The 27,132-nt window shown below is 56.0% G+C and overlaps 6 protein-coding genes across 6 annotated transcripts; 2 read left to right on the top strand and 4 right to left on the bottom strand.

Moving 5' to 3' along the window:
• Nucleotides 1-1,517: 1,517 nt before the first annotated feature.
• Nucleotides 1,518-4,161, bottom strand: IE81DRAFT_324621 (cytochrome P450). Its single transcript, XM_025514284.1, has 2 exons — nt 3,609-4,161; nt 1,518-3,434 (listed from the first exon to the last, which is right to left on the bottom strand). The coding sequence occupies exons 1-2, from the start codon at nt 3,939-3,941 to the stop codon at nt 1,731-1,733; spliced, it is 2,037 nt and encodes a 678-aa protein (XP_025368510.1). The 5' UTR covers nt 3,942-4,161; the 3' UTR covers nt 1,518-1,730.
• Nucleotides 4,162-10,657: 6,496 nt separating this feature from the next.
• IE81DRAFT_291899 (hypothetical protein) lies at nt 10,658-11,428 on the bottom strand (the record flags this gene model as incomplete). The annotated part of the gene is made up of 2 exons (XM_025511929.1): nt 10,658-10,928; nt 11,004-11,428. Coding segments are annotated over 2 exons (696 nt in total), but the record flags the coding sequence as incomplete, so codon positions are not given.
• A 4,158-nt stretch (nt 11,429-15,586) lies between these two features.
• IE81DRAFT_303732 (ATP-dependent protease La) lies at nt 15,587-19,862 on the top strand. Its single transcript, XM_025512283.1, has 2 exons — nt 15,587-19,489; nt 19,556-19,862. The coding sequence occupies exons 1-2, from the start codon at nt 15,845-15,847 to the stop codon at nt 19,568-19,570; spliced, it is 3,660 nt and encodes a 1,219-aa protein (XP_025368508.1). The 5' UTR covers nt 15,587-15,844; the 3' UTR covers nt 19,571-19,862.
• Nucleotides 19,863-20,781: 919 nt separating this feature from the next.
• Nucleotides 20,782-21,805, bottom strand: IE81DRAFT_177975 (hypothetical protein). Its single transcript, XM_025510681.1, has 3 exons — nt 21,615-21,805; nt 21,283-21,360; nt 20,782-21,205 (listed from the first exon to the last, which is right to left on the bottom strand). Exons 2-3 carry the CDS (start codon nt 21,353-21,355, stop codon nt 20,913-20,915), a joined length of 366 nt encoding a protein of 121 aa, XP_025368507.1. The 5' UTR covers nt 21,356-21,360; nt 21,615-21,805; the 3' UTR covers nt 20,782-20,912.
• IE81DRAFT_324618 (hypothetical protein) lies at nt 21,281-22,236 on the bottom strand. Its single transcript, XM_025514283.1, has one exon. The coding sequence runs from the start codon at nt 21,949-21,951 to the stop codon at nt 21,607-21,609; it is 345 nt and encodes a 114-aa protein (XP_025368506.1). The 5' UTR covers nt 21,952-22,236; the 3' UTR covers nt 21,281-21,606.
• Nucleotides 22,237-24,705: 2,469 nt separating this feature from the next.
• IE81DRAFT_324617 (hypothetical protein) lies at nt 24,706-27,107 on the top strand. Its single transcript, XM_025514282.1, has 8 exons — nt 24,706-25,097; nt 25,186-25,225; nt 25,299-25,361; nt 25,437-25,585; nt 25,672-25,833; nt 25,921-26,409; nt 26,479-26,513; nt 26,612-27,107. Exons 1-8 carry the CDS (start codon nt 24,886-24,888, stop codon nt 26,881-26,883), a joined length of 1,422 nt encoding a protein of 473 aa, XP_025368505.1. The 5' UTR covers nt 24,706-24,885; the 3' UTR covers nt 26,884-27,107.
• Nucleotides 27,108-27,132: the final 25 nt, after the last annotated feature.

The following is a 27,132-nucleotide window of genomic DNA, read 5'->3' as shown; positions in this document are numbered from 1 at the left end:
CGAATCATCAGCACAAAGACCGCGAGCCCAGATGCGTTGCACGGCTCTTGGACAATCGTGAATCTGTATAGCATCAGGCCTCTCCACGCGTGTGAGACATGCCTGCCTTGCGCACCGCACCGCACCGCACCGCATCGGACAGCAGAGATCAAAGTCTTGCGCACGTCTCGCATCTGCGCTTCTGTGTCCCGAATCGCAGCCGCTTGATTTCCGTTCACGACGTTTCGAATGATAAGCGAGCGCAGCAGTCGCACACCTAGCTGTACTACTGTATTTCACAAACATGACCTTCACGACCGATGAGATGTCCGATGCTAAGGGTTTCCGAGTGCTGACTGTTTCTCGCTGATGCCCCGCAAGGCAGGTGCGATGCCGTCGGGTAAGTTATAGCGTGCTGCGTGGCCATTTTGCAAAGCAATTATTCCCGTCAACAAGCTCTTTGTGCAGCAGAGCTAGGCAATCGCGACCGTCGTGAGTGTGAGTGGCGAGTGACGGGGGCCAGCCAGCCAGCCAGCCAGGCGTTGGATTCACAATTCGTCAAGGCAAGCGCACAGAATTTCGATCGTCCTGCAGCTTCATGCATTAGCCCGCTACCGCTACACGCCTGCTGGCTGACCAGCAAGACCCGAGCTTCAAAGTCAGACAGACGAGCATGAGTCGGCGGAATTTGGCATCAGCAGCAGCAGCAGCAGCAGCAGCAGCAGCAGCAGCAAGCAGCAAGCAGCAAAGAGAGAGAGAGAGAGAGAGAGAGAGAGAGAGAGAGAGAGAGAGAGAGAAGACCGTTGACGGAATTCTTCCGTCGATAGGCAGGCTCCCCCCGCGCGGCGCCCCGGCAACGAACGCACCCAAGCTTCGCTCATGACCTGCATGACCAGCACCGAGACCCCACCGGAAGCCTCGTCGAAAGTACGAACGAACCCCTTGATGTGCGCGCATATGCGCACAAGATGGTGGCACCGAGTGTGAGTCCACGCAGTCGGCGCGTATGGACATGTGTACCGCACAGCTGAATAGCCCCAAGTGCGGGTGCGAGACTAGCGCAGGTCAAAGTGAAACTTCACCATTTGATTGGACATTGCGTGTCGATGGAGCGGGTAGAGCAAGCACCCAGCCCCCACGTCCGGCCGACGGTGTTCGTGACGAGGCAACTGCAGGCAGGCCGACAGCTTAAACATTCTCGACCATAGCCAAGCGATGTTGTGTGTGATGGCGTCCGGGGAATCATGCAGTGTGTCGAAGAGGACCGGCGGTGAGGAAGCATCGAGTTGAAGAGCTCGAATAGCACAGAAAAACATATGACTTGGAACGCCTTGCCGCGCCTTCTTAATGATCAAGGCGCCTTCTCATCGTAATTAGAGGATGGATCTGTCGAGCTCAAACACAGCAAGTCCGCGGACCCGACCTCTTGCCACGCACGCCTGGCGAAGATGAGCAGCGCCGAGAGAAGGGGCCAATCTACCGCGCGGGTCGGCGCTTGGTGTTTCATCTCACACTCGAGAATACCTAGCACTGAGGCAAGTGAGGGAAGGAGGTTGTGATTCCAGGGCTCTGATCAGCGACGAGAGAATGTTACAGGATGTCAAGGTAAGGAGTGTAGACTGTTCGCAGGGGAGGACGCTATAGCAGGTCAAAAGACAGCGGCAAACGGAAAGATCTATGTGGAATCTCGAAGGCGAAGAGTGAAATGCGATGCCGTCCGATGACGCGTATTCGAGATCTGCGGAGCGATTCTACGCAGACGACGACTCGAGTCTGCTGACGATCAAAGGCATGCGGGTTCCGTACTTCTCTTGTCCAATAACAAGTGCTCGGCGAGCAATCATCTGCCTCTGCTTGAGCTCCCAGCCTGGCACAACTTCGAACTTGAAGTTGGTCAACATGTGACTCAGCAAGACCTTGATCTCGGTCTGAGCGAAACGCTGGCCGACGCAGTTGCGTGGGCCAGAGATGAAAGAGTAGAGACCAGGTCCTGGAAGAGGCTTGACAGAGGCAGGAAGGTCCTTGGCCTCGTTCATCCAGCGCTCAGGCTTGTACTCGCCGGCATCGGGGCCCCAAAGCTCAGTGTCCAGGCCGACAGCTGCGATCGGGGTGAACAGCTCGTGTCCCTTGGGAATGGGAACAGAGTCGAAGGTGCCCTTGCCGTTGCTGTTGCGGTATGGCTTGGAAAGGGGAACGACGTCGTCCTCGGTGGCCTCGCGCACAGTGCTTGGGAGCGCAGTCATGAGACGCAGAGCTTCCTTGACGCAGCACTCCAAGTAAGGCAGGGCGTGGACATCGCCGAGCAGGCATCCCTCGTAAGCGCCGTTGCCTTCGAGAGCGTGTTGCTTCTTGGCTGCCATGATCTCAGCGCGAAGGCGTTCCTGAACATCGAGGTTCTCGGCCATGAGGCGCAATGTCCAGCTGGTCTGCGTGGCGGACGTCTCGGAGCCAGCGAGCAAGAAGGTAGATGGCACACCCTCGAGCTCCTCGTCGGTGAGGCGCTCGTTGGGACGGAGATCGGCAGCCAAGTTGGCGCGAATGACACGGTGGAGCAGAGATCCAGACTTGGTAGTCTGAACATCGTCGAAGGCATCCTTGGTCAATACAGATTGGGCACGAGAAGACGGCTGGGGCGGGTTGAGGTCATCGACGTTGGTAGCTTTGTCATCCCCTGAGTCATCGGCTACAGAGGCGGCGTGACCAGCGCGCTGACGAAGAGATGCGGAAGAGGGAGTTGTGCGAAGAGAAGCCTGAGAACGGCGGGACTTGAGTCCACCTGCGGGAATGCCCGCAGCGGCAGCAGCCTCTGCCGCGATCTCGGCCTTCGCACGAGCGACGATGGACTTGGCGTAGCGGCCACTGGTCGCACGGGCGCTCCAGATGGTCTTGTTGCGGTGGGTGGGGATGTTGCGCATCCAGTTCAGTCCGGGAATCTCTGAGAGCAAGATGGTGACAGCTTGGAAGAGGTCAACATCCATGCAAGCAGTCATCAAATTGTTGTAAGCCTCGCTAAGCTCGTCCTCGTTTCCGTGCTCGAGTGAGTTGAACTGGTAGTTGAAGCCAGCGTCACCGATGACGTCTAGTGCGGTGCGCGAAGCCCAGAAGAGAACATCGACGACTGCGACTTGCCCCTTGTAACTGTGCAAGTGAACTGCAAGATCGGGGGGCGTCTCGCCATCCTGCAACTTTGTCTTGGAAACCAGTCCCTTTCTGCGGTCCACAGATCCGTCAATAATTTTGCCGATCTTGGTTGCGAGGTTTGCTCCGTGCTTCTCCATGACTGGTTGCAGCTCCTTGACCGCAGCGTTGGTGAAAGCGGGGGAAATGATGCGGCGCTGGCGGCGATGCTTGTCGCCCTCAATACTAATCAAGCCCTCACCCATCACAGCGTCCAGGAAGACACGGGTAGGAGTGCTCTTAGGGTACTTGTATGCGCGACCAGGGCCGTGAATGTACTGCAAAGGCGCAATACGGTAGCAGATGTAAGCTCGATTTCAATAGATGAGGCGTGGGAGAGGGAAGCCTCGGCAAAAAACCCGTTGCCTAGCGCCAAAGCTCGGCGCGGCACAGCTGTGCGCGCATTGGGAGCCTCAACTCTGGCTTTTTCAGTGGCTCGTCCTATCACTCACCAGAAGGGCTTTTGGATCAGAAATGAAGATGCGGGGCTTACCGAACATGTGGCGGTATCGGAAGACGGAGCCGAGCTCCGAGATCCAGCGAGCATGTTGCTCTGCAGGCTCAGAGGCCTTGATGATACCGAAATCACCCATGAGCATCGTCGACAAGACCGAACCCTCATGAGTGGCAGCAGGAATGTGCTTCCAGGGATTGACGATGTACTCTCCGATGGTCAGGTTGTAGGCTGACTGGAGGAAAAGTGCTACGCCAAAGGTGACAGCAGCCACAAGGGCAATGCCCAAGGGCATGAGAAGCAGCACAGATGCGAGGAAAGCGAGCCCCATCTTGCAAAAGGTGCGAAGGCTCGAGAAGACCGCTTGTCACAGACGAAGCAGACGCGGATGTATGTAGTGAAGAAGCGAATGTGTTTGAGCTGCCAGCAGGGCAGAGATTATGTTCGATCGAAGAGCGAGTGTGGGTAAAGTGAGTGGTAGATGATGCCATTCGAGGGCAAGTTGGGTTAAGGGGAGCGATGTGATGCCGGGCAGGTGAGCAATCCTTGCGTATTTGTACGGGTCAAGCCTACGCTAAACCAACGAGGAGCGCGCTTTGTCGGAGGGGTCAGCGAATTTGCTCTCGCTTCCCGATTCTGGACTGCACATGTGCCGCTGCTGGCATGCTGCTTCTTGATTCGCCCCTGGGCCCCTCCTCCAAGCCTGCAGCAGCAGCAGCAGCAGCAGCAGCAGCTAGTCATGGAGGCTGTCAGCGCGGCGGCGGATGATGCGGGACATGCAGCATATGCATGCATGCATGCATCCCTGCAAATGAAGGAATGACCGCGGCGAGCAACCCGGTTTCAAATTGTGCGGGCTCTGATGGCTGTCTCAGAGAAGCGTCTTGTCAGCACTCGGGCCTCGCCCTGGAAGAGGCACTCGTCACGACTGCACTCTGAAAAGCAAGTCTTGGGCGAACTTAGACTTCGAGGCGCGCGTGCACCTGCGGCATGCACGCAAAATCGCGTGGCGTGCGTGGTCGAGTCGTTTGAGTCTTCGGTCATGTGTATAGCTTATTGCATGTACACGTATAATAGGGAGCAACCGCTGCCACCTCGTTGTTGTATATCACAACTCGTGAATGATGAGACGAGCACGGGCACGCGCTAGGTCGAAGAGACGATTCGTTCACAAACGAATCAGGGGAATGCACATCATCCTACACTTCGCAACCGGTTCACGTCAGCCGTAACCATGATCTCCGATCGCTTCGGGCACAGCACCAGTGCGAGTGAGACCGGTGTTCTGGTATCAGCGGCGAATGATGATACCTCTTTATGCTGTGGGCTAGCGGCAGCAGCGTTTGAATGTGAAACGAACGGCGGCGGCGACGACGACGACGCGGTAAAGGGCCCGGGCGACGATAGCAAGAAGCGGAGTTGCTGTTGTTTGCTTGTATGTGCTCTCATGCGTGCATAGGGACGTCAGGAACCTTTTTCTCCGGATGCTGCCCCTACTAGCTGGCCCCGCGCCCGGAAGCTTGCTGCCCACACACGCACCCTTTCGAGCGAAATTTCCATCGCGTCTAAGTTTTGGTCCCGATAGTTTCGGAGGGGAGGGTGGGAAGATGCGGCACATTGTCAGCAGACCTTCCGCTTTCAACTTGTGGAGAAGTGCGCTAATCCTACTAACGCAGCAAGCTGCATGAGCCGCTCCCATCATGAAGTCGTGATCGATCAGTGGCCCCTTCCTTGAACGCCAAGGGGCTAATAACCGGCTGTCGATGGGGGGCCCCCTCTCAACCAGAACGTCGGTTAGTGCATTGAGACGCGGGGAAGGTGTGCTGGGCCTTGCGCTTGCGCTACCTTTATTATGGATTAATGAGTCACGAGGGGGGATACAGCAGGTTGATTTGAATCAGGGGCGAGGGCCTCCTCAAACATACTCCACTACTTTCATCGACTTGAATTGCGATAAGTGGAGACCGCAGAGCGCTGGTCAGAAACGCGAGCACTGTAGCACTCGTCAGTGACTTGCAGACAACCCTGTACATACATTTGCGAGAATTGGGTCAGCATGACGCCCTGCGCCGGTCGAACGCTCGGCTCGCGCCGGTACTGCTGTACGTGAGCCTTGGACCGATGGCCTCTCGTGTCAGCAAGTTCAGCGATCCTCTCGTCGTACCAAGGATCGCCGACGAAAGAAATTCGAGAAGCGGCCCTCTCGACCCTGCTCAACCAGCAAAGCGTCCCGTGGGCGAGACGGGAAGCCTCGAAACTCTTCTTCGTGACTCACACTAGCCAGCTCTGTGCAGCCCGTGCAAAGGTCCGACAGGCTAACGTCATTCGTGATCTGCTAGGCTGCTTGCACAGCACCCTCTCAACCTTCTGCATGGCTCCTCGGAAGCAAATTTGATTCGGTCTGCCAGGCGGAGGATGCCGATTTCTCGCGTGCCTCAGACCGTCTTAGCGCCGATATAGACTTGCTGAGGGAGGTATCCACCCCGCGATGTTGAGGTTCTAAATCGCTGCGCTCGCTTAGGAGCAGCGCTGCTTTCAGAGTCGAATATCGCAATCGTGTTCTGATGCTTATTTCAGCATGTGTACATCCCGAGCTCAACACCGTGATGTGTCCACATTCACACGTGGTTTCACAATATGTTTGTTCTTCATTCACTTTGGCTGGAATGAAATCGCGGAATGCGTGTGCGGCGCTAGATTCGCCCACCACTCAGGACTGTAATGGTTGAGTGTATGCTGGGGCATGGAGATTGTGGCATGGGCTAGGTCATCTGAAGCACCACTTTCAGCTGTATTAGTAGTACCAATTTTGGATTCGGGAACCGGTCAGGTTCATGTTCATCTTGAGAGGCTTTCAAACGCTCGTACGCAGAGGGTCGCAGCCGCTAGGAGCTTTTTCCCTTTCTCGGGCCTGCTGCGTTATGAAAGCAAATTTGAAGATCCCGCAGGGACCCTTACTTAGCGCTTCGTTGATTAGGGATCCGCGTTGCGTATCTAATCACGGACTGTATGTCACAGGTGGGAGGGGAGATCGACAAGCAAGCCCCTGCGCGGTTGCGGCTATTCGGCACGTCCCCTCTCCCACTACTGGCTCTCATGCGATTTCGCTCGCAGTTTCACTCCGCCTGACAGAATATTGGGACAACATTTCCCACTTCAAGATCACGTAGATTGACAAGAGGAGACAAGGTGGCGTCTGCTCATGCAAAATTCTAACGTGACCAAAGCGCGGGAATCGGATAATGATTACACAATTCCTGCTCGTGAACGAAAAAATGACACCAACCTTCTGTCCGCAATTGAGCCAAAGGGCTTCCTTCGTGAATGGTTGACAAGAGGTAGCATCGAGCTAGCGGAAGGCACCCGGTCTCAAGCTCAATGCTAGGCGCAGCTTCAGCAGACAGTCTTCCTGCGCACAATCAGCTCGTGGGACACCCGAAAACAAATCGAGTCACGAGTGCTGTGTCAGGCACGACCGAGTTTTCTTCAGGTGAAAGCTTTCGAAAGCCAAGAATCTTGAATGGGAAATCCTGTGCCTCGTCTCACCCGCTAGCGTGTCAGCGGCTGCAAGATGATGATTCTCGTCTTCGTGAAAGCCGATCGAGTCGCGCGCGGCCTCATCCTGAACTCTCACCCGTCCGGATCAACACGCAGCGCAATCACGAATGAACGTAGCTCCAGGCCCCCGCAATGTGAATGTCATGTAGGCGCACGGGAGTGAGAGGCCACAAGAAGTCATCGGCGTGTGCAGCACTGATGGTCTCCTGTGGATGAATACCAAAATGAAGACACAAATCGCGGCTCTTTGAAGGCATGAGCAGCCCGTTTTCCCGATCCAGGCTCGGAAGAGCTCGACACAGTGCACTCCCGCGTTCAATCACTTCTCACACTCACTGCAACGACTGTCCTCATCTGCACGCTCGCCTGCTTGAGACGCTCGCAGGCAGAGTGAGTCGCATAGATCCAGACTGGTGAACGAAGTGGTATGACGCTGATATTACGGCAATGGCAATGACACAAGGGAGCAAGTGGCAAATGAGCGGCAAAGGAGGGGCACAAGGGTCAAATGGTGCGGTGCGTGCAAAGAGCGTGAGACAGGTCCCCTTCAGCACAATGGTGTGCTGCCTAGTGCTGTGAGGAGAAAAGAGCTGCGCAGAAACGCATGGGTCCTCATTCGGCCGCGAGCGGCACTGTACGTGCGAGAGGCGTGGCAGCATCGCTCTCACTGTCGTCATCGGAAACATCTTCAAATTCATCACCGTCCTCCAGTGGTCCTGACGCAGCTTGGACGTTCGGTGTGGTTTGTCCATTTGGCGATGGCCCGACTGTCGCACCAGAGCTATGGCTGTCATCGAGACCCGATGTGGACTCAGCATCACCGAGCGGTTGCGCTTCGAAGGATCCAGACTTCCTTTCCAAACCATGCAGACCGGATAAGTCCAAGGCCGCCGAGTTTGAACGACTGGGGCCCGCAGAGTCATTCCCAGTCAAGTATGCGTCCTCACTGCTGCTATCGTCCGAGTCTTGGTCGTCCAAGTCTGGCGAGACCTCGCGTACCTTCGCACCCGGGATTGGTGCTCGTTCTTCGTCTGTATCAGTGAGCGGGCCGCCGTTCGACTGCCCGCCTGTCGAGGTGTCATCCTCGTCCTCAGTCTGGGCTTGGTGCTCCTCTTCTTCCCATTCCTCTTCCTCCTCTTCCAAGAACGCAGACAGACGGCGATTGTTGAGATTTCCAAAGCTGCTGGACTTGTAAAGACGATGCGGAGGCACGCGGAATGATCCGCCACGTCCAGGGGGCTGCAGTGGAGCGTCGCGTCCGCGCTGCATGTCCGCCCAAGAGCGCGCTTGCAAAGGAGCTTCGGTGCCGAAACCTCGGTAGCGGCCCCCCACGCCATCCTCGTCGCTTGAGTCGCTGTCGGTGAAGTCGTCAGAGTCAGTGTCGCTGTCGCTAAGGTCGTCTGTAAGGCTGCGACCATTGGCTTCGCGGTCACTGCTGGACACGGGCGCTTGCTCCGGCTGCGTGGACTTTGATGCCAATTGGTCCGGGCTTGGAGGGATGTTGGAAGACGATGGGCCCATGATATCGCTGTTGGCGCTGGAAGATTTTTGAAGAATGGGCGATTTCAAAGACGCGCTCGAGTCAATGCTGTCGCGATCCCATCGGCCGTTGAGCGCACTGTCCTCGTCTGAGACATCAGAACTGAACGTGTTCCGCTTGGGATTGTGTCCCAGCGGAGCAGCGCCGCCCCACTCGTCGTCTGAAGTTTCGCTTTCGAAGAGGGCATCGCGGGGTGTCGGGGAAGCTCGGACAACTGATACTGTTCGACTGCCGCCTCTGGTGCCAAATCCATCGAAGTCGTCCAAGTCATCCAAGAAAGACGAGCCAAATCCGCCGGCGCTCGCGGGCGGGTCACGAAGGTGTTCCTGCTCCTCCTCGTTGCTTGTCTCTCTTGCACCATGCGAAGGATCCGATGGTCGATGGAGGGAGCTTGCTCGGGTCACTGAGTCCCTCGACACCGTCTTGGCGCGCGTAGCTTGCTTGACCTCACCCAAAGATCCGTCGGAGCTGGTGTCATCGCTGTCTTCTGCTCTCAACTCCTGAGCCGCAGACTTAGCTGGCGAGGCATTAAAGACACCTGGAGCAGAGGTCTCATCAAGAGCTGCTTTGCGGCTCGGCGAATCAAGGCGCGGCGATTGCGGTTGCTCGTGCATTTCCTGTTGGAGAGGTGAATCATGTCCTGTAGTCTGGTTTGGCGTAGCAAGCTCAGGTGCGCCAAAAGTGGGTGTGAGGAGTCCCATTGCAGGCTGAGTTAATGTAGTATGAGGCGAACCGTTGCTCTGCTGCTGCTGAGTGTGCGAGGGCAGAGGCGGCACAGGAGGCTCTGATACTGGCGCTCGAGCAGCCCCAGCGTTCGAGAAAGAAGTTTGATGTGAAGGAGACTTGAGTGAGCCGGTGGAGCTGGTTATAATGCGTTTTTCGAACAGCGACAGAGGCACACCACTGCTGCCGGGGCCTCTGCGAATGGGAGAGACGGGAGGCGACGTGCCGGGTTCCGGGCCTGACGAGCCATCTGCTGCGCTTTGTACGCTTTGGGCTGACGTCGACTTCGACAGCGACGTGAGCGGCGGCTTGGATGCGGTCGACGTGGACGGAGAATCTGCAGTCGTAGGTCGCGATGAGTACGAAGCGGTAGACATCTTGAGGCTTGAAGGGACAGTGCGTGACGAAGCTGAGGATCTAGGTCGGTCTCGTAGATCTGACGACGGCACGAAGTTGGTTCTCTTTGCTGACAAGCTTTTGGCAGAACCTCTCGAGGTCGGGCGCGCACCCGATTTCTCCTGGGTAGCATAGTCCGTCCCTGGATGGAATGGTGCACCAAGCTGCGATGCTCGGCCCTTTGCGTGAGAGTGGGAGGAAGAGGGTCTGCTAGACGCACTCGTTCCGTCCAGTACTGGATGGGCCAGATTGACCGAAGAGACACTCGGATTCTGCGAGCTGCGACCGAGGTCACCCGGCCTTTCGCCGAAAAGAACACTGGTCAGCGCGGGAGAAAAGGCACCGGTCACAGAGCGCTCGTATTGGTCGGAACCGCGCCCAGAGGATACGACAGTGTCAGTCGTAGTGTCCTTGAAGAATTTTGGGCGGTATTCACTATCTATCGTCGTCGTGGCTGACTTTGTAGAGACAGCTCTGGGCCGCCTTGGTGTGGGCGGCTCGCTGAAGTCGTCTTTGCTCTTTGACCAATGACCATGATCAAGAGAGCGACCGCCGGGCTTATTCGAGCTGATAAAGCTTCCTCGAGAGAGGGGGCGGGAACGTCGTTTTGTACGATGAGTCTCTGCAAAAGCATCGTCCATCGAAAGAGACGCAGAAAGCGGACCTTTCCAAGACGAGCCGAACAAGGCGCTCTTCCCTTTGCGATCCAGGAACGCAGACTTGCGGGCTGCGCGCGACTTCGTTCGGCCGAGCGAAGCTGTGCTGCCCGCTCGACTTTGCAGAGAGCCTTCTTCCAGGACATCTCGCGCGCTCTTGAGGCTCATGTCGCATCCAGCTTGGACTAAGACACGACGCAAATCGAGATGACCTCGGACTGTCACCATTCGATGAGTGAAAGAGCAATCGAGTCCTGGACCGAGGATGAATTCGCCGCCCAGAAGCTTGAGATCCCCTGGGGGTCTCAGGGGCATGTCCATCACGCCACGCTTGATGGCGACCATTGTTCCTTTGAAATTACCGCGCGTCTGGTAGTCTGGCTTAGTGCACGCTGGCCCTTGGTCGTTTGTCCGTAAAGTCATACCCAGGGCCTTGTAGATTTTTCTAGTAAAGACAGGTGTAGTGACAGAAAGGTCAGGACGCGGCTTGCTCCTTTGTGAGCGCTCGGGATGTACTTACCGCGTGGGATCAGAGTACATTGGAATCCATCTCGGTACACCCATAACCTCCTTATAGGATTTTGTGACGTGCCAATGCCCTTGCCCAATTACTACGAGCCCAAGCTGCGCTTGTTTCAGAGGCAAGGGGTCCAATTTGCCCAGCGACTCTGCAAACATCTGGCAGAATGGGCAGAGCCAGTGTCGCAAAAAGCAGAAAATCGTGCGCTTCTCTTCGAACAAGCCCCCAAAGCGCACAGCGTTTCCGTTCTCATCTAGTACGTTCAGAGCTGCAGCTTCTTCCAGCTGGAAGCGACTGGGCGGGTGAATAGCGTATGAGCCAGCTGGCGGCTCCTTTCTAGCGTCGCCCTGCTCGTCGACCGGCGGCGGCTCGCTCTCAGCTAATGCCGTTCCAGAAGCATCTACTACATTTTCTGGACCGAACATCTTGCTCAGTCTCTCAGGCGCGCGAGCCGCGTCAAGAGCATCAGTAGCTTTGTGACCAGGCGCTGAGCTGGTGGCGGTTGTCGTGACCGTGTCGCTTCGGTCGCGCGTCGAATGCTCTAATGCCGCGAAACTCGTCGCGACACTCGTTGCGGTGTCGCTACGACTCCGAACGACTCCATCGGGCTTGGCCACATTATTTGCGATGGCATCGGGCAGCAAAGAAGCCTCTTTGGGAGCGACATCTTCAGACGCAGGCGCAGGCTGGCTGGCGAGATCGTCCGCGGGCTTCTTAGCAGGCTGCTCCTCAGCCTCATTCGAGGCGCGGCTATTCGTGTCCGTCTCAGAGTATTTGCGCAGTCTCCCGAATGCTTTCGGTATGAGCCTGCTGCTACTGTTCGCTGGATTCTCAAATGGTTGTCCATCCACCATGAGGGGCGCTTTCTCTTTGACTTTGTTCGTTTTGCCGGTATCTGATTTGCCGGATGCACTTGCGACACTTTTCGTGTCGTCGATGCTACCTGATCTGGATCTGTTTGATACGGGTCGCCCTAGGCTACGTTTGACACTGCGTCCCAGCGAGCCTGCAGTAACAAAGCCTAGCGCAGACGCTGCTCGACTGCTGGGCGCGCTGGGTGCATGAGCTGAGCGCAAGGCCAAAGTCTTTTGGATTCGTTCTTCGCGCAACGCCTCCTTTTCCAGATCGCCGAGCATCTCTCTGAGCAGGTCTGTGCTGTCGTCCACAGCCTCTGCATCGCGAGCCTGGAGCCTCAGTCGGCTCCCAGGACGGTCTTCATTGTCTCGCAATACCCCGCCGTCTATCCCCTCTCCTCCCAGTAGAAGCTGCGGATGAGCTGCACCGTTCATAGCTGGGCTTTTCGCTCTCTCCAAACCAGCGTCAGAAGTTTTGCGACCTCTGACTAGGTTAAAGAAAGAGCTTGAAAGCAAGCCTCGTGTCTCAGAAGAGCGTCCGTCCTTGAGAGCAGGTGAAATGGCACCATCCCTGGTATCGGACCCTACTCCGAGCCGCGAGTTATTCTCGCGACCAGGCGCAGTTGCGGTCTGCGTGGAGCTCGTGTCGGCTGTGCTTGGACGGAAACTGCGTGGTGTGGTTCGTGCTTTCAGCGCCCATGCGCCCGTTCGCGTCTTCAAGCTCTGGATAGCGCTCTCGCGAGACGCCTCGCTGGGTCGTGAAGGCACTGACGCCTCACTAGCAGTGTAGTAGTCCTGACGATTGCTTACAGATCCATAATCGGTTGGCACTTCGATTCTGGAATGTCTAGGAGACTTCGGGGGAACAGGTGGCGGAGGCTCGAGAGAGGGCGTAGGCGAAATATCTTGAGAGCGACTGCCAAAGGCGAGCAAATTGGTTCCAGAATCTCTGGATGCTACCCTCTCGATTGGCGCGAGTGGATGAAGAGGAAGAGCTTGCGAGGACGCGAATTTGTCAGCTTCAGACGTATCGAAGGCTCGAGCCTTGCCCTTGGCCGCTGAATGGAGATCGCCGATATTGGCGTCGCTACTGCTAGAGGCCTGCGCAGACATCGGGGCAGACACTGCTTCCCTGCTTGCTACATCTTCATGATTGCCATCAAGAGGCGCCTGGAGATTTTGTTTTGGTTTTGTCGGGGATCGGGGAGGGGTATCCAGAATGACAGATGTGATGACAGGTCCCGCAGAGCGGGAAAGGCGCATTGAGGTGCTGCGGTAGCGCCGTCCTTCGGTAGCGCCGTGGCTTTGCGCAGAGCCATGGCCGTGGGAAGAAGTGTGACCGTGACCTGACGTGCTTCCATGGCCGCGAGAGGAGGTGTGACCGTGATCTGACGTGCTGCCATGGCCGGTACCTGATCCTCCGGCCGACGCCGAACGTTTGCGTTTCACATGTCGAGCAGCGCCAGAAGTAGACGCGAAAGATGTCGTGGTGCGTGGTCTGCTAACACGGCGAGTGCTCACCGCGGGCTTCTTGGTAGCTGCAAGTCCAGTCATTACCTCTCCACGATGGGCATTGCCGTCGCGACGGACCTGCCCATTCAGAGTGCTGGGCATCACGAAATGACGGTGCAGGATGTGGGCGGTAGTCGAAGAGATGGATGGAAAAGAAGTTCCTGTAGCCGAATGAGGAGCTTGCTAGGATGCACCCAGCCCTAGCGAGCGCTCTTCTCGATCGGCGGTCGCTTTGTGAAGGAAGGTGAGGCCGAGGAGTGTGGATGGGACGATTCGTGTGCACGCACAAAGTGCCCACGTCGAACTGAGCGACGACTCCGTCGTCAATGCTCGAGCGAGCTCGACCAAGTCTCGTCGACGTTGCGGCCACGGGCACGACCGTGCAAGTGAACGGACGGCACGGATGCGTTGCGGTGCGGTGTAGATCGAGGAAGAGGACAGGGCTGACCGGATTTGTGATGCACACGCCTATCTGCGGTCGCTGACACTCAAGACTGAGGCACATGCGCGCACCGCGCTGCTTCCGGCCGGCTCGAGGTACGCGCGTGCTTCTCGATGGTGAGGACTGCATGGGTGACTGTCAAGTCAGAGGAGCACTCTGAGTGCGGGAGCTCTTGTGCCGCGCGGCCACGCTAGCTACTGCTTCGCTTCTGCAGCGAGATGCAAGCTCTTGAGACTCACTGAGTGCTGTGCGGCGTTAGCTACTACTCCCGACTCTCTGATGCAGCTTATGCAGGCAGCCGACGAGCCCAATGTGAATCATGCGGGCGTAGATCACCATCATCCATATGCTGCAAGCTCTCACGACGGAAGGGCTCGTCGTGCATGGACAGCGAGCAGCCTCAGCCCCTGCCCCTGCCCCTGCACTAGCATATGCAGGAAGCCCCGTGGAGCAAACTGTATTCGGATACTTTGTACGTGGGCGTGCACAAGATAAAGACTTGTGTACAGGAAGTCATGAGTCACGCGTCACGAGGTGTGGGTATTCAAATTATGCCTCCCACCTCCCCGTGTCAATCATCCCGTACGTTCTCACCCCAGACGGCTGCTCTCAAGACTACCGAGACGCTTCGCTCTAACTTGATCCCGAAGAGGCTCCGGCTTCACAGTCTCGGTACACGATCATAGAGCAATATGCTACCGCACAGGCGGCTGGTATTGCAAGATTGCTTGACGGCGCGACGCACCCGAATCGCAGATGGTAATAACAAAGCGGTGAACGAGCCACCTACGCAGACTGATCTTGCTTTTGTTTGCAGCAACTGACCTGAAAATGGCCAAATCGTCAGTGATCGCTGTGATTACACGTTTAATAGCTGCCAGGGCCGGGGCTCGCCCGTCCATCGTGACTCGTCAGGCTCTCCACGCCAGCAAGTTGCCCGCGATGGCTCTTCTCGGAGTTTCAAGTTTTCAAGTTTCCCCCTTCAAATGATCGATTCCAAAGGCCGCGACCTGCCGGTGGGCCTTTCTACCTGAATTCGTTCTCATTCGTGATTATTCATGGTTCAATCGTGGCAAGAAGCTTTGCCGCGACAATCAGGAACAAAAATTGTGAACTATCTGAATCCTGAATGACGAATTTGAACGTTAGTTCCAAATTTAGGCGAGACCTTTCGTGCAGCGCCAGAGAGGGCCCATATACAGCAGCATCCATGCTCGGGACCATTGCTAGCACACTCGTGACTCTCTCTGTCAGAGCTAGCACGAGCGAGTAGGCGGCAAGCTGTCACACGATCTTCAATCCTGGAATCGCGAACCAAGTATGAGCTGCGACTCGCTTGCCTGACCGGCGCTGGACCCACCACAACAGTGGCGTAGTCAAAAGCAGGGCTGCCAGCCAGTCAAGAGTCCTTGCCTCAAAACCCCACAGGCTGGTGGCAGGTGCGAGTCCTGAGCGTCACCATCGAGGGCCGCTGCTCTAAAATTTTGCCTCGGGTGCGTGATGTCGGGCGTGTACCGTACCATAGAGATGCGAGCCTCCTCTACTACTCGTGACTGTGACCGTACAAACCCGTTCAGTTGAGTGATTCTTGTCGATATATACACGGTTGCGTGTGCACGCGTAATTCGCGCATGTATGAGTAAGCTGAGACGCGCGGATGACTTGGTGCGCCGCATCTTATCGGCCGAGAGAGTCAAGGCGCTGACGGAAGCGCGAGAAGTCCATCAGGAAGCATGGAAGCGAACGAATGCCTCCACTACAATGTAGTCTGCTCCCCTTTACAGACCATTCACGCATGTAAACCTCGGTCACCACCAGCTTTGACCCATCTCAACATCACGAGTTCGTCCGTCGTTGTCGCCGACGATCATCCGCGCTTCAGCGACCCGACCGAAATCCGCATAGGCGAGAAACGTCACAGCGCACCTTGAGCGCGGCTCGGGAGAGACTTTCCCCCACGCGCAGCAAACATTATCCGAGCTCTGATCGGATCTACGCCATTCCCGCAACGGCATTTGGCTTTGGTTTTCACCATGCTGCCTTCCCAGCGTCTTGCCAACGCTTCGAGGTCACGGCTAGGGCTCGGAGCTGCTGGGTCGCGCGCAAGCGCTGCATCTACGAGTCGCCTGCAACTCAACTGCCCGCGCCACTCGGGCACGGCAGCGGCATCAGTGCATCCCAGCGCTCCAAACAAGGACCACCATGCCCGATATTTGCACTCGATAGCTCCGTTTGTTTCTCAGTCAATTCACTCGCAATTGGCGAGCAGACGCAGCTTCTCCGCTACAGCTCAATCTTCATTGCCGCGATCCAAAAGCAAAGGTCTAAGCGATGAGCAGGAAGAGGAAGACGGTGGCGTGGTGGGCCGAGAAGAGGAGGAATCCGACCTGCATGCTCGGCAATCAAAGTCGATTAAGACGCAAGACGACTCTTCCTCTTCGGGCTCAAGCAGTGGCGGTGAGAGCTCCTCCAGCAGCTCAGGCTCCTCGAGTAATGGCAGCAGCGCAGGTGGTGGAGGCAGCGGCAGCGGCAGCGGCAGCGGCAAAGGAAGTGGCGGAGATGGTAACAGCAGCGGAGGAGGCTCGCTTTCGCGTCAAACCGTTCCCACAGTCTATCCTCAGGTTCTCGCGCTGCCGATCACCCGGCGCCCACTGTTCCCAGGATTCTATAAAGCCGTGGTCATCAAAGATCCCAATGTATGCGCTGCGATCCGCGAAGCGCAACATCGGGGTCAACCTTATGTTGGAGCTTTCCTGCTCAAGGATGAGAATGATGACGCCGACGTGATCACCGACCTCGACAAGGTCCACAAGACCGGCGTCTTTGCCCAGATCACCAACACTTTCCCAGTGCCGAGCAGTGGTGGCAAGGGCGAGAAGGGTGAAGCTGGCAAGGCAGAAGAAGGTGAAGAAGGCTTGACTGCGGTACTCTATCCCCATCGAAGGATCCACATCGACGAGCTGATCCACCCGAACGGTCAAGGTATCGGAGCCCAGGGCCTTTCTCAGCCGCCTCCGCCACCCCAAGATGTTCCCTCTGCAATTCCAGGAAACGAAACGGAATCTGGCAAGGGCGAGAGCGCCGAAGCGGCTGTGGCTAAACGACGAGGGGAGCTCAAAGAAGAGGAGGGCAAAGTCGAGTACATTCCCGGTCAAGGCGTACCTTTTCAGACCTCCTTTCTGCACGACTTCAAGGTCTCGCTAGTCAATGTTTCGAACCTCAGTCCTGCAGAGTACGAGAAGGACAGCAACGTAATCCGCGCAGTCAAGGCGGAGCTCATCAGCGTCTTCAAGGATATTGCACAGCTGAATCCCATGTTCAGAGATCAAATCGCCAACTTTAGTATCTCGCAGGGAGCAGGGAATGTATTCGACGAGCCCGACAAGCTCGCAGATTTTGCCGCCGCTGTCTCGAGCGGAGAGGTGGGAGAGCTTCAAGCCGTTTTGGAAGAGCTCAATATTGAGGATCGGCTCCAAAAAGCTCTTCTCGTGCTGAAGAAGGAGCTCATGAATGCGCAGCTGCAGTCCAAAATTTCGAAGGACGTCGAAGCCAAAATCCAGAAACGACAGCGGGAGTACTACCTGATGGAGCAACTCAAAGGAATCAAGAAGGAGCTGGGTCTCGAGAGTGATGGCAAAGACAGAATGGTCGAGAAGTTCAAAGAGAAGGTTGCACAGCTGAACATGCCTGAAGCTGCACGAAAGGTGTTTGACGAAGAGCTCAGCAAGCTCCAGACGCTCGAGCCTGCGGCAAGCGAGTTTAACGTCACTCGAGGCTACCTCGACTGGCTCACCAGTATTCCGTGGGGCGTTCACTCTCCCGAGAACTACTCTATTGCTAACGCTACCCGGGTCCTCAACGACGACCACTATGGCCTTAAAGATGTCAAAGACCGCATCTTGGAATTCTTGGCTGTCGGAAAGCTCAGAGGCACTGTTGAGGGCAAGATCATCTGCTTAGTCGGACCTCCCGGCGTAGGCAAGACTTCCATCGGCAAGTCTATTGCCAGAGCGGTCGAGCGACAATTCTTCCGCTTCAGTGTCGGCGGTCTCAGCGATGTGGCAGAGATCAAGGGTCACAGACGGACGTATGTCGGAGCCATGCCAGGAAAAGCCATCCAAGCGTTGAAGAAGGTTGGGACTGAGAATCCACTTGTTCTGATTGATGAGGTGGACAAGATTGGACGTGGTCACAATGGCGACCCATCGTCTGCCCTTCTCGAAATGCTCGACCCGGAGCAGAACAGCGGTTTCTTGGATCATTACCTAGACGTGCCTGTTGACTTGTCGAGGGTCCTCTTTGTGTGCACTGCCAACACTCTGGACACCATCCCGCAACCGCTCCTTGACCGTATGGAGGTGATCGAGGTCTCTTCATACACAGCAGATGAAAAGCGGCACATTGCGAAGGGCTACCTTGCGCCTCAAGCGAAGGACGCAAGTGGCTTAAAGGAGGCTAATGTCAACCTTCCGGACGACACCATCGAATTCCTCATCAGGCACCACGCTCGCGAGAGCGGAGTGCGCAATCTGCGCAAACTTCTGGAGAAAGTTTATCGCAAGATTGCGTACAACATTGTGCGCGACCACGGCGAGACTGTGTTCCCAGAACCGAAGGAAGGAGATCTACAACCAGCTACTGCAGCCTCGGCTGCCCCGACCACTGATGATGCATCAGGCGCTAGCCCAGCTGAACCTGCTGGTTCTGCAGAGAGCAGCTCACAATCTGTGACACCTCCGCCAGGTCCAAGCGATAGCGCGGCGCCCGACAACCTGCCGAAGCCAGATGAATCAAGCTCTGAGAAGAAGGAGGACAATGAGGTGTCAAGCAAGCCGATTACCAGCGACACGCAAGCGCGCGATGCCCCGCCGGAGCCGCCTTCCAAAACGACAACACAAAAGAGAGAGCCGATGAAGGTGCCTGATTCAGTGCAAGTGGAAATCACAATCGATTCCTTGCGAGAGTACCTTGGACCACCGGTATACCACAAGGATCGCCTTTACACGAAGACGATGCCTGCCGGTGTGTCGACGGGACTGGGCTATTTGGGCAATGGTAGCGGGAGCGTCATGCCGATCGAGACTAGCATCATGCCAGGCAAGGGTGGCGCCATCAAGCTTACAGGAAAGCTTGGCGACGTCATCAAGGAGAGTGCGAACATCGCCTTGAGTTGGCTCAAGAGCAACGCATACTCGTTGGGCATTACGGAGGACCAGAAGACCAACGCACTCGAGGACCGCGAGGTCCACTTGCACATGCCGGAAGGATCCATCGGCAAAGAGGGACCTAGCGCTGGTGTGGCTTTCATCACCTCTCTCGTGAGCTTGTTGACCAACCGATCGATGCCCACCGATTTGGCCATGACTGGGGAGGTTTCTTTGCGTGGCATCGTGCTGCCTGTCGGCGGGTTGAAAGAGAAGCTCCTGGCTGCCCACCGAAGCGGTATCAAGAAAGTGATTTTGCCTGCGCAAAATCAACCCAACGTTGAAGCTGACGTGCCCCGAGTGGTGCTGGACGATTTGGACGTCAATTACGTGTCGAACGTCTGGTCAGCCCTTCACATCGCTTTTGGTGAAGGACCATGGTCTGCTAGAGCCAAAGAGCTGCAACAGCAAGAGCAGGAAGAGCTGAAGGAAGAGGAAGGTAGAAGACATTCAGCGCAAAAGAAGGACGTCGAGTGAGTGCAACGCCAAGCGACCGTTGTTTCTTTGCATAGCTCGCTGACTTTGTGGTTGGCAATGCAGTCCAGCGACGGATAGCGCTTGAAGCAATGAGCGCACGCTACAAAGTCTTCCTCTTCGTCTTGGCCCTGCGTCAGTAAATTTGGCGCACTGTGCTGTATTCGCGCGAGCGCGCTGAACGATCAGGCAGCGCATCTTCGGGGTTCTCACTGACTTATTAAGTCACGATTGTCCTGCGCAAGCAAGCCTCTGTACGAATCCAGAGGTGTCTTGAGGCTTCGATGCTCATCTCCTCGCCATGTCGTCTTGGACAAGCCGTTATAGAAAGCACGCGTTCCATTCTCACCTCTCAATGCAATAGTCTCACTGCATGTTATCTTTTCCAGAGTCTTTTCTACATCAAGGAAAGGGCGGCGCCTCGAGAGGAGATCTCGGATCGATGATGACTGTATCGATTGACTGGAAGTCCCGTCGTGTGTCCGAAAGTGGCAAGCGCGTTCGTTGGGCTGTTTAGTAGCATATGCTTGGCAGCGAGCTAGCAGATGCCATCTTCGGTGCAACAAAGCTCAAAAGTCCAGCAGCATTCCAGACAAGACGCAGATGTGATTTCGGGGAAGAAGGGGGGTTGGGGGGAAGCGAAGTAGCGCGAGCTTCGAAATACAGTACATACAGTCGTGAACAAGGTGCCAACGGAGCACCGACGACTTCACCGTGACGCACGCTCACACTCATGAATGGGCCTAGCTTGCACTTGCATTCAGTCGCCCAGCAGAGCCTAGAGCCTAAAATCCCCAATCAAAGTGACAGCGAAATCTTGGCGTGCATCAAAGTCCGACGGCTGCTGTGAACCTCATCAAGACTCTCTCTCTCTCGCCCTTCAGCGTCGCTTACGCCACCGATCGCGCTCCGCAAAGGACAGTGCGAGTGTCAGGCACCTGTTGCTTGGCAGCAAGTCGGGATCGCCGAGCACACTCAAGACTACTTACTAGTGACAAGGTGGGAACAGCTGCTGACGGCAATCACAATTGCGAGGAGTCGCAGTCCGATACAAATCACATGACAAAGCGGCGACTACGCGCCTACTCGCGCAAAGCCTTCACGCCAGGACCGACAAATCAGCTTCGTGCAGGTGCGGGCCAGACTTTGAGCGTCACCTGAACAGCGAGCGCGCCATGAAGGAAAAGAATCATATTGTGACGACTGGGAGTGTCAAGGTGGGTAATGAGAGCTACGTCGTATGAGCGGGCCCCAGAAGCATGCAAACAGGGGAAGGATGGTTGCCAACTGCGACGGAAAGTGATGAAAGGGTGAAGGAGCTGAAAGGAGCAGGAAGGGAAAGACCGGGCAGGTATGATGTGATGGGATTACGCATAGGGCGTCTTGATTGCAGAGCAATCAGGTCGACTTCGCGATTCCCGTATTAGACACGAGCCATCGTTCGTGTACGCGCGAAATTCTTGGACGAGCAGAACGCTGCACTTGTGAAAATCCGAATCGAGGGTCTTGTGCACTTCCGCTTAAGCCAGAGCAGCGGCAATGACACCGACGGCACCAGCCACGATGGCGGAGTAGCCGCGGATGGAGGAAGCCGAGTCAGGGCGAGTGCCGGTGGAGGTGGTCGCGGGAGCGCTGCTCGTGGAGCTGCTGGTGGGGCGAGTGCCAGTGCTGCTGCTGCCGGTAGTGCTGCCAGTGGGACGAGTAGCAGTGGAGGACCTGAGCAGACGCAGAGGGTGCAATTCAAATGGTCAGAAGGAAACACATTTGCGATAAGTTGATGTTCGAGTACTCACGAGCCGGAAGAGCTGGAGGTAGAGCCAGTAGAGGAGGCAGAACCGCTGTTGGAGGCAGAGCCACCGTTTCCATTCAAGCTGTTGAGGAGGATTGAGAAATACTACCGCGCGTCAGCAGGACTGGCAAACCATCGACACGCCACGGGCAACGCCGGTCATGCGCGCATGACGCCACCAGGAAAACGAAACAGGTCGGGCGCCGGGTGCGGGGCACCACCGATTGCTCAGCAGTCACCAAAATTTGTCTGCCCGCCGTTGAATCTTTGCGCGCAGACACTCTGCCTACTCCGTCTACCAAGAGATTGGGAAGAAATGGGGCAAAACTCACCAGCTTGAAGATCCGGCAACAATGGCTGGGGTGATGGCAGAGCCGACGACCTCACCGTTGGAGTCACCAACAGCGATGGTGACAGTCTGGCCGACTGGCTGGTTGACAGTCCAGACGTAGAAGGTGTCGGTGGTCTGAGGGAACTGCTCGATGATCTGGCCAACTTGTCCGGGTTGGGAGATACGAGGGAAGTAAGGGGGAACACCTCCCATCCAAGTCAGACGTACTGGCTGGCATTGAACCAGACCACTGGGGGTGGCGACAGTGAAGCCGTTGGTGCCTTGGGCGTAGGCGTAAGCGGCGAAGCCGACAGCGGCGACGAGGTAAGATGAAGCGTGCATTATGCAAATGGAAGAGGTGAGGTGCTGGTGAGTGAGGGAAGTTGTGAATGGATGAGCGGATGGGATGGGATTGATCACACAAGCAGGATGGTGGTGGCGAGACGTGGGAAGGAGCAAGCGGCGCGGATGGTACTGTTATATGCGCTTACAGTACAGTATACCTGTGCGCGCCTACTGTACTTGGGTCATGGGCTTGCGTGGCCAGCAGCTCGATCGTTGGCTGCTGCATGCACGCAAGCGCTTGACCGTCACCAACTCGACACGAGAACGGCACAGCGGCACGGCACACCCGTGCGCGTCAATGGTGCGGCGATCGAGGCTTGGCCAACATCGAGCAGCAGATGTATTTCGGCACATCAGCTGTGCATCATCGACCTTTGAATGCGCGCGCATGGCCTGCGCGACGCGGCTCACTGTGTTGCCTCCGCCTCTCCGGCCGTCATTGCTGCTGCTGCTGCGCATGCTTGCTGGGCGTGCTGCTGATGATTTGCGTCGCTAGATCGTCCTTGAGCGCGAAATAAGTCTACACTTCTCAGATGCCTGAGCCCTCGTCAGACGCGTGTCCGCCGCGTGTCCGCCGCTCAGTGCCGACGCTGCATCTCCTGCGGTCCTCGCCGAATCTGGCGCTGTGGCAGCTCTATGAATAGAACGCAATTCAATATTCCATTCTAACCGCTCCATCATCGTCAGGATTCCACCCACGTCAATCTAATTACATATGCAAGACCTCCTGTCAGAAACAATTTGCGATTTGGCTTTCGCTCGCCCAGTGCCGCAGTCAGAAGGCTTTCGGTTCAAACCTCCGGCCTTTGCGCGCGCATGCAGCAGCAGCAGCAGCAACGGTCTCGCGTGCAAATCATGGAGTCTTCATCCAAAATCCACGCGCAGGCGCACTTACGGCAGGAGGGGAGCCGCGCGTGCGCCCAGCAACAGCCTTTCGGCCCAGCATCTGACGTGACCGTTACATGAACGGTGAAAGGGCCGCTCCCCTGTCGCAGCAGCAAAACAACTCCACAACTTGCATCGAGCAAGCATGCATTCGCCGCTGATGCTTCAGAAGAGAGGCGACGGGAGAGCTGATGGGCACCATCGTGAGCCCGACGAACGTCTTGAATCACAATGTTGCACGGCACTCTCACTCCAAACGTCTTGCTGCGGTCAAATTTGACGCTTGACTTGTTCGCGCGGACGGCAAGCAGCAGGAAGGAGCAAGGCTTGCACTTCGCGGTTGCAGGATCTCCGCCAGGGTGCATGCATGCGAAGCAACAGACGGGAAGCCCTCCCGGGCGGGCGCTTCTTGTGCATTCCATGCGATGGCAAGCACGCGAAGAAGGTTCGTGATTGTCCAAAGCGCGAAGGAACGCACTTAGGCACGTTTGGGGACAGCGGCGGCACCCATGCCTAATCGCGCTTGAAGAGGGGCGATGTGCAGCTCGCAGGGCGCAGCTTGTCGCGCGCTCCTCCCTCTTCGTGCCTTTTTTTGAATCCTCGTGGACAGCGGGGAGTTTCGAGTCTCGCCAGTCTTGAGTCAGAGTGCTATATAATTTGTGATTGACCTGCTGCGCCGTGTGCAACGAAGCTCGTGTACCAGGCACACAGACGCAATCTTGAATCGTGAACGGAAAGACTTGCATGGATGGAAGGACACTCGACAGACACACACACACACACACACACACACACACACACACACACTCAAACTGCATGTAGGGTATATGTCAACGCACTTTGCACCGGGGCGGTGGAGCATTTCTCGTTGGTTTGGGAGGGCTGATCAGCTCAGCAGTTATTTAGCCAGTAACCGCAAATTTGATGCCAGATTCAGATTCTTGATTCTGCTGATCGTCGCTCGAAAAGCGCTTACAAAGCGACGTAAATCAAGGGTTCATCATCCTCCACCTCGGGCCCCAATCAAGAATCAAATCACAATCTTGAATCTTGAATCGTCAATAACGAATACGAATTTGAATGTTTGGCCCAGCGCTGCTGTATATCCGCGCCTGGCTTAGCTTTAATTGAGACAGGGTTGGCGCGCCTTCCAATTGTAGCGGAGGGCTTGGGTGTTGTGTGGCTTCGGCAAGCAGAGCGGAGTTTTCGTTTTCAGCAGTTACGTCTAGCGTCATCCCGACGGACGGGCCAGAATCAAAGCGCGATCGGCAGCAATTCAAATCGTGAATGTGATTGAAGGGTCATCATCGTCTGCTCTGTATATATATCACCGCCACCGGACGTCGAGCGCAGAAGCTCTTGTTCATCTGCTCACATTCACGATTTGAATGGCAACCCCACCTAATTACATCGTCGCGAATAGAACTTTGACTCTAGTGAACAATTTCTCGACACGAGTGGAGGACTAGAAGTCTTGATTGTGGCTGTAATTTTTGAGTTGAGACCTGTGCTCAGCAGTGCTCACGTTCACGTAGATGGGATGATGTGAAGGATTAAAGAGTCTCGCTGCTCAGCTTGGCCAAGCGTGAATGTTCTTGAATATGGTGATGTTCCAACTTTCGATACTTGATTATGAGAATCGAGACCGAGAAGTTGAATCACAATCGTGAATCAAATCAAAGTTGTAGTTCTCGTCTCCACTGCCCGCGCAGGACCAATGTACCGATACACGTGACCGCTTGCCGGCTCTCAGCGCATGCCGAGCCGAGCCCCTCCTGTGTATGCAAAAGAGACACTCGTGACTTGACTCATCAGACTCATCAAACCAGTCTGAGTCATAAGTCAGAGTCTGATGAGTGCACTTCTGGGAATACAAGCGCGTGAGCAGAAACTCCTCATCGGTTCGCGTGTTGAATAAGCGGCGCAGCGGGATGCGAACATCGATCTGAACATCATCCACTTCAAGGTTGGAATTGGGCACATGGTGCGAACGCGAAATCTTCACAAGGAGTCACGAATATAAGCCGCGGACTTGCTGGCCGAAAGATGCCACTCGCAGCGCCTGCAGGCAGATTCGCCGTCTCGACGCTGGACTTGGAAGTGCCAGCTCGCGAGGCAAGAGTCTTTGGCGATGGTTTCAAGCTCAATGGCAAGCCAGCTTTTCGATTGGATACTGTGCTCATCACGCTATTCTATCCGTGTAGAGATTCTGGAAAGGGCAGAGCGACGAGCATCAAGGGAGCAGGATGGCTGAATGCGTGGGTTGCCAACGTAGCCATTCCAGACCCTTCCAGGCGTCATCTGATCGACCACATTCCCTCGTGCGGATGTTTTCCCCTCGAACAGACCGAGGATGAAGAGCGTTGAAGGATTGCTCAAGTATGCCGTCAGTATGAGCATCATCGTTCAAACGATGGTTCGTCAGATGTGCTCATTCATTCCAATGCCGGCACACGCAGGGCATGAGCAAGCATTTGGCTCTACCATCCATCTTACCTGCTTACGCCGTCTTCTTCGCCAAGGTGAGAAATGCTTTATCTTCGTGGGTGCCTCCCTGCCCAGTCTGACGTCTACGGTGATGCCTGTGCCCCCTTCAGCTGCCATTCACCGAGAATGCCCCACTCGCCGGACCTTCCTCCCTGGCCGAGACGGATGCAACGCCCTCGGAGGACACAAACGATGCCAGGACGACCTTCCCAATCGGCGTCTTTTCGCACGGGCTCGGCGGCACTCGAACAACATACAGGTAGGCGTCTTGTACCTCAAAGCATCTACTTGGCCGCCTATTCCGTGTGCTGACACCGGCTCAAGCGCAATGTGTACAATCCACAGCTCCTACCTCTCAGCACTGGCTAGCGAGGGCTTCGTTGTTGCCGCAGTGGAGCACAGAGATCTCACAGCACCTTCGACACAGGTCTTCCCTCCAACTGAGACCTTTCTAGGAGCTAAGCAACAAAGCTATACCAGTATCTATAGCAAGCACGACGAGATGGAGTGAGTGGATGCAAGGAGCGAATCGACACTTTCCAGCGCTGATACAGAGAGCCGCACGACTCCCCGACGAAATTCACCATCTGCCAGCAAGTCACCGACAACTGGAGAGCCAGAGGGAGGTGATGTCTGGGCGATGAGGAAGGCGCAGCTTGAGCTTCGCCAAGCTGAAATGCTGGAAGCTTTGCACGTTCTCAAGCGGTTGAATGTGGGAGAAGGAGAGCAGCTAAGCCAAAGCAGTACGAGAGGCGGAGCGAAAGAGCGCACCGCCGCAGAACTCCCCATGTGGCAAGGGCGCCTAGGTGTGGACCAGCCATGGGCATTAGGCCACAGCTACGGCGCTGGTACTTGCATTGAAGCCATTCGCAAATCAGACTCTCCTTTCGCAAGATCATTGATTCTTGACCCTTGGGTAGAGCCCATACCGAAGGCGAGCGCCGATGGCTCCTTGTCGATCAAAAGGCCGCTTTACGTCATCAACAGCGAAGCATTCACGATCTGGAGATCGCACATGCAGGATGTTCGGGAGCTGGTCTCGGACGCCAAACGTAATGCTGGCAGCGCTTGGCTCTTGACGCTGTGAGTGCTGCATGACCCGGCTCCACGCATGAGTGGCCTCGCTCACGAAATACGACGGGATCTTCTTAGCACGGGCTCGAAGCACACAGATTTCAGCGACTTTCGTGAGTCCGTAGGGTGTGCACGCGAGCTAACTCATCCTTGCTTACTAGAGCTTTTGCCGAACGCCTCCTCTTCCTCTTTTCACATCCTCTTGTCGCAGCTTTCCTGCTGCCACGGCTGTTTTCCTCCTCTGTGCCTCCCGCAGATGCAATGAAGATCTTCGCCAAGGCAAGCTGTGCTCAGTTCGCTGCCTCTCAAGAAGATCAGGATGGTTCTGACGCATCTAGATGCGAGGAAGCTTCCTTGGAAAGTACGACGCCAAAGCCAAGAGAGGAGCTGCCTGGGGAAGTGGAGAACAAACAGCTTGGTCCGCCCGGAGTGTTGATACGTCACACATTATCTGTGGCGAAACAACAGACTCCCCACCTTTGATACAGACATCTGCATTCTCCCACAATTTCCGCTTTGATAGAGACATGTACACATCATGAGCGAGGCTGTGGGCTGCGCTGCTTTATGAAGGATAAATGGCGAGCACTCGACTTCATGGGGTGAAAAGCGTCTCTGCACGAGAGGTGCGCGCGAGCCGAGAACATTCTGCAGTTGCATGTCACGCGCCGCACGAGATTTTGATGAGCAAGCTAAATGCGGCCCTCGTCTTCTTCTCAGATTCGTCTCGCG

Source organism: Ceraceosorus guamensis, assembly GCF_003144195.1.
Source record: "Ceraceosorus guamensis strain MCA 4658 unplaced genomic scaffold IE81scaffold_44, whole genome shotgun sequence".
NCBI lineage: Eukaryota > Fungi > Basidiomycota > Exobasidiomycetes > Ceraceosorales > Ceraceosoraceae > Ceraceosorus > Ceraceosorus guamensis.
Note: the sequence above shows the minus strand (reverse complement) of the source record. Positions and strands in the feature narration are given on the sequence as shown.